The sequence below is a fragment of the Filicampus tigris genome, chromosome 3 (genome assembly GCF_054856515.1).
Source record: "Filicampus tigris isolate MCC_2025a chromosome 3, RoL_Ftig_1.0, whole genome shotgun sequence".
In the NCBI taxonomy this organism is placed as follows: Eukaryota; Metazoa; Chordata; class Actinopteri; order Syngnathiformes; family Syngnathidae; genus Filicampus; species Filicampus tigris.
This window is the reverse complement of record NC_141219.1, coordinates 21,483,707-21,493,503: the sequence shown is the minus strand read 5'-3', so window position 1 is coordinate 21,493,503 and position 9,797 is coordinate 21,483,707. Positions and strand designations below refer to the sequence as shown.

The window sequence follows — 9,797 nt, the reverse complement described above, 5'->3', positions numbered from 1 at the left end:
TGACTGATCTGGGTGGGTGTGAGGGTCATAAATCCAGCCGGGGGATCAGTTTCATTTTTGTTGTCAGGGAATGGGCACACCAAAACAAATATAACTGAGGTGAGTAATAAAAGGGCACTATTCATTCAAGACCGAAGCAATATGACAAAAACCCTACAAGAAGATTTATCCTATACGCTACCAATTTGGAATTTGCTAAACTCGCATTTTTTTTCCATTTACTTTTAACTTAATTGATTCCACCATATGTTAGGTGGACATTTGCCATATTGTTGGTTCAATGTTTCTTATATGCAGACGCAGAATTGAATGGGCGGTGTGTCTCACACAAACATGCTGATGTTGTCATGTGATAATTGATCAGTTTGGTTTCTCGTGTTGAATCGAGTCAAGAACAGTACTGCATTTTCATCTGAGGGGTGCTCGGAATTATTTGGTCAACTTAATTAACTTTGCAAGAGGGCTCAATATTCTAAACACCTCTTTGTGTGATGCAATATCAGAAAAACTATAATCATATAAATTATTGACATCTTACTATTATAGCATTATCTTGGTGGATGTGCATATTTTAAATTGTAAATTTAATGTAATTTAAATGTTTTTTTTTGTAAATGGTCATCTTAAAAAGTCATTTGAGTTTCATTTTTATTGTTGAACACCAATAAAACTGTTCAGATCAAATTTTCTACTGCCTTCCAGGTAAGATATTTCAAATACATTTTGTGTGCGTGTATCAAATTGCTTTTGTATGTGAACAAAAGTTACTATAAAACATTTGTTGGAAAAAAAAAATACCTGTACATTATCAGTATGTATTTACACACAGGCAAAATTGTTGGCACTCATCCATTAAAGGTCATTGGAAAACGTTGAAACTGAAGAGTGGATTCGCTTTTTTGGCAAGTGACATCAGCTCAATCTTTGCAGATGCAAACATGAAGCATACAGTGAAAAGAACACTGTAATTGCTGTGAAACATGGAGGAGGTTCAGTTTTGTCCCAGGACCCGAGTGTCTTGAATTTGTACAGGGCACCACAAAACCTGAAGACTACCAAGGTAATCTGGAGAGAAATGTGCTGGCCAGTGTCAGAAAGCAGGTCATGACCCAAAGCACACAGCTAAAAATAGCCAGGAATGTCTGAGCTCAAAACACTGCACAATTTGAAAGAGCGCTGATCTAAATCTTATTGAACATCTTTGGAAGAACCCGAACATGGCATCTGCAGAAGGCACCATTGAAACCTGGAAAGCTGGAAGTTTGTTTATGGGGACTGGGCCAAAACACTTGTGGATGGGTGAAAAGAAATCCACTGATTGATTGCAGCGTTCACCTCAAACGTTTGGGCAGCAAAGTATTAAGTTCAGTGGACAAGCCGAAAGGAAAACAAGAAGTATCATACTTGGCCAATATTTATTTCTAAAATAATGCAGTTAGACCATAAAAATAAAGCAATGCCTGAAATTCATTAGATAAATAAGTAAGTAAATGTTTGTTGATAACCTCTGTCAATTTCAAGCTATTTTAATGACAACTGCGGATATTTCTTTCTTTGATGAACTGCTACAAAGTGTTTTGCTTGCATGTGTACTCATGTATCGGATGTCATTCAAATGTGTCATGTTTTTCTACATGTACACTGACTAAACAGCAGAGCTTTCATCATTACTTTTAATGATACAGAACAAAATGTACAATTGATAGCATTAGTCTGACATAATTTCCCAGAAACAGTGACCACTATTCAAGGTTATCATTACAGGAATATTAAACATTCACTTTCAAACACTTAGTGAACCAGAGTGTTACTCATCATTGAAATAAAACACAAAATTGTCATTTACAGAGCAGGTCAAGCTGTCACTGCAAAATATTATGTAATCAGGAAATTGTAACAACCGCAAAAAAAGTACCATTAAAGTCTAGTAAGAGTGTCTAAGAGACCCATTGAGGGCATGCCCTGAGAGAACAAAAAAGTGTATAAAAGTCACACATGAATGCAAGCGTACACTTGGCAAGAACACATTGTGGGGGGAAATGTTGTTGTATGATGTTGAAATTACAGTTAAAACGTCTCAAGTAATTATTAAAATGATTAAAAGCTTCGTTTGTGATCTGTGGAACACGGCGAACGCGATTTGTGATGATGCAGTGCCACCGTGTGGCCACAAGCGGCATTGCAATAAGGCGCTGCTACTTACGGTACTTCAGTGTAGTTATAAAGATGACTGAAACAGTTGTACTTATTATAGTACACATGTGCAAACAACACTACGTTACACACCATAACCAAGAAATGTGAATATTACTAAGTGATAACGACAACATTAAAAAGGTGATCCAATCTAACCTCTTTCTTTTGGCACGGAATGTCAATCTCAGCTCTTTCATCCACATGAACATTTGACAAACATTATAATCCATTACAAAGTAATTTCCAATTTGTCGTGTTGGGAAATTACATTTTCTGCTCAGCAATTATCAAGCTTTCTGATTTAATCAGGATTTAACACAGGACTATAACATCAATAATGCAAAAACCTGATTATTGTTGAGCTATTAGGTGCCTGCAAATAGATTCTGATAATTTGAGGAAAATTTCTAGCATTATGTTGAGTTTCTATCTTGTAACTACCTCATTTGAGCACATAAGGCACATAAGAACCATTTCGAAAACGCAAGACTACAATGGCAAGCAAAAGCGGGGAATGGCGATTCTATTTAATGCATATCGATAATATTCTAAGATGATCTGCGCCGCACAAGTTGTGTGTGAAGCAGCAAATGGTTCAAAAGTTAAAATGCCTAACTTACCAGACCAAAAGTCAATCTGTCTTTTCACCTTTACAATCGTTAATAATTTAAGGATTTCCGTTTCTGAGTGTAAAATAAGAGTCGCTCCTCAATGTGAGCAAAAGTCCTTTCAGACCGAATTGGTTTGCATATTTGGGCTGCAACTCTGCAGGTCCTGTACCTGCTCAAGTACCCAGCTGATGTTCGGCCTCTCCTGGGCATTGGACACCATTATGGAGCTCAGCAGCAACTGCAGCCCCTCGGAGTAACTGGGGGAAAGACACACAAACAGGTTGGCTGAGGAAATGTTGACGACACTAAATATTGCACCACAGGGGAGCCTTGAGATAAGTGTTACCCGACTTACGACTTTCTCGGGCTACGAGCTGTCATTCGGCCAATTTTTTGTTTTGGGCTCCAGCTTGAGATGTGACAGCCACATGGTGGCAGTGAAATCAGTTCAACTCACTTCACAATAAACTGCACTTCGGCAAATCGTGAATAAACTGTCAAACAAAAGGCTTCAAGGAAGTTCTTTTACTGACACTTCCAGTTCAAGTTTACTCTGAAAGTAAATACAAAACAAATAATTTAGCTTAATGCTTAACATGTCTGGAAAACACCATTTACATGCTTGCAAACAGATACTTGAACACAGATGTCAAAGCAACACATTTAAACAGATCATATAACTGACAATAATCACATTCTTTGTCCTCTAGTAAAAATGACTAAAATTACAGCATTTAACTGAGATAATCACAGTAGTCAAAAAAAAAGCTGCTTCTTTGTTTGTTTCTGCTTGACTATTATACTGTACTGCCTCCTAGTGGCCAAGGTTGACTCAGCACATAGAATTGGATTGCAGCATTAATTCGTAATGCAAACTGTTGAATTTTTTACATTCTATTTAGTTATGTTATTACAATGGAACCTTGCATATCACTTTCTTTTCCTGTAAGTCAGTTGGCAGATGACTCAACCTTGTTTTTGAAAAATGAGGATCAAATTCCTGTAGTACTTGAAAACAATGTATTCTCAAAGGCTTCTGGGTTGAAACTCAGGCTACCTTCACACTTCAGCTCAGTTCAGATTTTTTTTTGCCAATATGAGACAAGTATCAGATTTTTTCTTGCAGTGTGAACAATACAATTCAGATTTTTTTTTAAATCCGACCTGGGCGTCTTTCACATGTGGATATAAATCTGATATGTATGTGATGCGTCTGCAGTCTGAAGGCTCATCTGCACGCATGTGACCTATACATCATCAAAAGCACAGCATGCATGGTCGGGAGACTACTGACATCGACCGTGAATCTGCGGTTGCTTTGAGTAACAGTGTTGTCTTTATAATTTACTTTAATTGAATCCCGCATGAAGCATTAATTTGAGATATGTGGTTATAGTAGCAATTTATCTATCTATCTATCTATCCATCCGTTTTTTCCAGAGTTCCAACCTCCAGGAAAACTGCAACATGGAATAGTGACATAATTTAACGTGCCTTTTTTGTACAGAGTAATGGAATCATTGTATTATTACAACCCCGGTGTTAATTGCAATGACAACTCACCTGCAGGGCTGTGGGATGATCAGAGGGTTCTGGACTGCCAAGGCGACACTGTCGCCTCTCTGAAACACAAGGTCGTAGGGTCCCTCCAGCACCATCATGCAGTATAAAACACAGCCCAGTGACTGGATGAGTGCAACGAGAAGCAAAATAAGAGATAGGGAGCTTTGACAATATCATTCACTACGGTAAATAAGCTTCACCAATCAAAAGTGACATATCAGGATTTACCCAAATATCTGTGCGCTCATCAATAACACAGTAGCTCTCCACATTGAAGAGCTCAGGTGCGCGGTAGGAAATGGTGCATCGCTGGGCAGCCCAATCCTGTAAAGTCATTGCTTCTCTGGATCCCCGCACCTGGAATTGAGTTCCAAATGTGGAAATAAACTGTTTGCGGGATATTTGGACATTCATCCCCAAAGAGCGAAGACAACTCGATCTTTGGCCACGGTCTTTTATTGGCCTGATTTTACTCAAGTCTCGTGGCGCAAAAACGAACAAGTCTTTCATCAAACTCCCTTCTGTGCAAACAAACCGATGTGGAAGTTGATCTACTAACCAGGCAGACCAGGGATTGCATTTGCAAAACAGTCAAAATAGTTGTTTCAATCTGAATGCCCCAAAATACTGGGACAGTAGATGGAATACCACGTCTGGAAGGCACGTGTAAACCAGCACTGCTTTGCGCAACGAAAACTGTGGTTGCTGCGGTGAGGAGGGGGTGTCGGCAAAATGAGAGGCGACGGAAAGAAGCGATCTTTTCCGCATTTTTTAAACATGTTTGAAATGCCAGAAACAACAATTATCAAGACATTCAGCAATACAAGCTTTTGAATGACCGAAGGGTTGACTTGGAGCAAGTCGCAAGAAGGAGTCATGCCATAACACGTAATGTGGCACCATGAATACTTTAGTTGAATAGGCCTGTCGTAGAGCAATTCTTCAGGTCTGCTGTCACAAGTTTGACAGCAACATAACAACAACAACATAATCTTACCCAGGACGGGAAAATAAATGTACATCGAGACGAGTTCAATCAAATAGAGCATTGCTTTTATGGAATTGCTACTAGACTTTACACCGATTTGATTGACTGGCTCAAAATCCGTCAATATTTTGCATTTAATGCAAAATCGCTGATCAACTGTAATAATTTATGCATCTTCTTCATTGCAAGGCAGAGGTATTGGATTGGGACTCCGTATCGGCAGATACTCAAAATCAAGGGTCTTGGACTCGGGTGCAAAAAAAATGTGATCGGGACATCCCTTGTCATTTGCAAAAACCATTAGAAATACTGTAGCTAAAGTGAAAACCCCACATTTAAGTAAGGCACTGTCCACCACTTTTACACTTGCTGCCAATTGCGCCGCAAACTTAGTTGATCATGCAACACGCTCACTCCAACGGCGCACATTTCTATTAGAGTGAAGATGCAATTTAGACAATCTCGCCATTTAAGATCTTAGTAAATCAGGCCATATATGAATGCTTCTCATAACTTTCATTCCACTTTCATGCCACTTATTGTGAGTGGATCCAGTCACATTTAAAACACACAACACACATTTCTCAGTAAACACTATTAAGCAAGTTACCTAATCCAACCAGTCTGTCAGGATGGCTCACAAACAAGCCAGCAGCATCTTAAATTACACACTTGAGGGAAATTAAGTGTGCTTTGGGATGTGTTAATCAATTATTCCCATAACATTCTAAATGCTAAAAGACTCTTACCTCAACACGGGCTCTGCTCATAGAGCCCAGATCCATCAGGACTGGGCTGTCATCCTCATTCAGAAGCACATTTGTAGGTTTAAGATCTCTGACCAAACACATTGAGACGATCAGTCTTCATGTCATATTCATTTTGAGACGCAAATAAGATTCCAGTGGTCAGGGTTCAAAAAGCTCAGGAAAAGTTCAATTCAAGACTTTTTTTTCCCATTTGAAATGACATTTAAGACTAACTTCATAATGTTCACAATATCCCAAGTTGTGTAATGCTGCCACAATCCTACATAGAACATATTATTATTATAAATTGAGTTGAGAGCTTGGTCCCCCACAAAAATGTAATTCTTAAGTCAATGTACCACTGTATTTGGTCGCATGGTTGTATGAAAACTTCTTACCGGTGAGCATAACCTTTGTCATGGATGGCCTTGAGTCCTGAACAGATCCCACGAAAGATTTTTAAAATCTGTCTTTCAGGCATGTAGCTCCCATTTTCTCGAAGCTTCTCCAGAACTGACCACAGACTTCCCTTCTGTTTTTTTTTTTTTTTTCACAGACAGACAGTATGAGCATCACGGTGTTTGGCGGATGGTTGTTGCTTTGCAAAAAAATGTAGAAGCAACTTACTCTTATGTAAGGCAGAAGCAGCCATGCTTCACTCTTCCCATTCCGCTCAACAAAAGTGTGCGCCACAAGGCTTAGTATATTGGGGTGATTAAACATCTGATGCATCTCCACTTCAGTCTGGGCCTCCTGGCGGCCTTCTCGATCGTGACACAGGATCCTCTTCAAGGCATAGAAGCGACCATCTTTTACCCCCTCAACAAGGTCCACATAACTGAAGCCACTGGAGAGAGGAATTAAGAATAATTCTGCATTTTGCTGAAAGGCAATTTTTGTATTAAAAAATACAATACCATTGCAGACTTATGTATATTTGTGTCTAAAATGTACCATACGTGTTATCTTACCCTTCATCAAGTTTCTGCAAGAAGTAGTATTTTTTGCTATCAATGGTGATGGAGCCACGGGAGCAGATGCACATAGTCTGCCCCATCTTGACTGGAACATTATATTATTTAAAATCTAGCCTGTGGAAATAAATATAAAACTCATTAGAGCAATGGAAATGAACACCATTTATTCATCAACATTTTTCACAAGGATAGCAATGGCATTTTGCAGTGGCGGGCAGTGCATTTAGGACCTGGGTCTCCAGATTTAATAATCCAACTCTTAATACCATCACTACAGATGGGTTTTAGTCATCAAACTTGACTTTCTATGACTAACAAATCAGAGGACGGAAAGAAACCTGTCGTTATTGCTAGGCCAGCTAGTTGGCCCTATAAAGTGAATTTGAAATCAGATTGGTTTACGAAACAAGTCCATTGCTAGCATAGTTAAAATGACATCGTCCAACACTACTGATTCTGAAGGCCCTAGACAGATTAGATAAAGGATGGGGAACTGGCGACCCGCGGCCCCACTCTGAGTGGTCCCTTGCTTAATTTTTTTTTTTAAATTTTGGGGAGGGAAATTACAAACATTCCTCTGCTACAGTGGACCCCCGCAAACTCACAGCATGGCACCCGCGGATTCACCTAAATTTTTTTCACAATATTTTTTTTCTTTGTTGGAGGAGAGGAGAGGAGGAGAGGAGCAAACTCCTGTTTTTCTCAGAAAATGTATATTGGAGGTTGGTCAGCACCTTTGAAGAATTTGAGTGGTTTACAAATTTCTCTCTCCCCCCCAGAGCATTTTAACATCACCGGTCCGGTATTGTACCGGTAGATGACTAGTATACTATATACATGAATAGTTTTAAGTTGTAACATCACCATGCACCACTATATGGCAGACATTGCTTTGTTGCGCTTGCACCGGAAATTATACTGCGCTACACTACTGTACAAAGTGAGTAGGCCTAATTTTTTTTTTTAAAGCCAGATTTGGAATGACATTTATGACAAACAGTATTTGAATAATATTATTCTGAAAGACTTGATTTTTGTGAGAAAAAAAAAATCACAAAATGAGTTCTTCTGTTGTTCAGCAGTTTTGTGCCTTTGTACTTGAATGGTATTGTTTATAATAGGAAAAAATAAATAAAAACTAACAATATGTTAGTTATTTTTTGATTGTTCAAACCCTTTGCTGTTGACGGCTGGTTCTTTTATACATGCACTGAGAAATGTACCGGTATTATTCATTTATTCATCATCCATACCGCTTATCCTCGCATGGGTCGCGAGGGGTGCCGGAGCCTATCCCAGCTGTCTTCGGGCAGAAGGCGGGGGACACCCTGAATTGGTTGCCAGCCAATCGCAGGGTACACAGAGACAAACAAACATCCATGCTCACACTCACATCTAGGGGCAATTTAGAGTGTCCAATTAACTTACCATGCATGTTTTTGGAATGTGAGAGGAAACCGGACTACCCGGAGAAAACTCACTCAGGCACGGGGAGAACATGCAAACTCCACACAGGGAGGCCGGAGCCAGGATCGAACCCACGACCACTGAACTGTGAGGCGGACGTGCTAACCAGCCGACCGGTATTATGAAAAAAATAAATAATTTAATATACTGTAATCTACATTGGGGTCCCCCTATTTAAAATGGCAATTTTGTCAGACTAGTTAGGAAGTGTGTGGTCCTCCTATGTGTCCCCCCCAGTAACGCTGATGAAAAACTGTGGCCACCTCCATCATTTAAATTGCCTATCCCTGCATTAGATTGACATTTGCAACACATGGAGGTTGACATCTGATTAGATAGATAGATAGATAGATAGATAGATAGATAGATAGATAGATAGATAGATAGATAGATAGATAGAAAAACAGCCTCATGTGAATACTGGAGGCAGTGCAGCAAAGAGAAATGCAACGAAATATGAAGAAAATTGAAAGTTGGGTTATAAAAATTATACAATTTAGTGAGAGAAATACGAATTTAGGTTGGAAATGTATGCAGTGGTTTCTGATGTGTTTAGGCCAACAGAGAACGACTTCCTGGCCCACCAGGTGTTTTTTAAGTGAAGAACACAATTAAACATTTTCATTATTGCGTTAACATAATTTGCCTTGGGAGTCTACCAAACGTAACCTAACGCGACTAAGCGTGTTTGAAGATGTGCACTGCATCACGCGGAAAGGGTAATACTTTGACCTTTTATTGCAGTTTCATAGGTAAACAAAACATATTACGGGGTCGGCCGCTAGGTATATAGTTCTAGGTCTAAAAATTGTAATTACAGAACTGGGGACAAAATTCTCTCCGCATGATACCCTCACCTGATGTAAACATTGAGCAACCTTCACAATACGCCAGCATTGTGAATGTAAGAGGTTTTTAGTTATTTGTTAGCTGATAATTGCGTAAAATGATGCACAAATATGAAGCGATGGAAGCTTACCTGGTGGTTAACATCACCGGTCTTCCCCCGTTCCGGTTTTCTGACGTCACGGACTGGCATTCTTCTTCTGTAGTAAATAGGGGAGTAAACCCATGTACGAGCGCCAATATGACAGCCGATGTCCAAATTCTGTAATTGCACCTGGGGCGTGTTGAGTTTCAAGTTTATGTAAAGCTGTCCTTACATACCAGTTGTACCTAGTGTTTAATAATAATACGCATGAAACACCAGGAACAAAATCATACAGAGGTCAGAGGGTGAGATCTG

General features: G+C 39.4%; 1 protein-coding gene across 1 annotated transcript; it reads right to left on the bottom strand.

Moving 5' to 3' along the window:
- Positions 1–1,659: 1,659 nt before the first annotated feature.
- On the bottom strand, positions 1,660–9,655 carry stk16 (serine/threonine kinase 16). The gene is made up of 8 exons (XM_086026125.1): positions 9,531–9,655; positions 7,079–7,198; positions 6,735–6,954; positions 6,506–6,639; positions 6,108–6,195; positions 4,599–4,727; positions 4,371–4,492; positions 1,660–3,064 (listed from the first exon to the last, which is right to left on the bottom strand). Exons 2-8 carry the CDS (start codon positions 7,162–7,164, stop codon positions 2,926–2,928), a joined length of 918 nt encoding a protein of 305 aa, XP_085882251.1. The 5' UTR covers positions 7,165–7,198; positions 9,531–9,655; the 3' UTR covers positions 1,660–2,925.
- Positions 9,656–9,797: the final 142 nt, after the last annotated feature.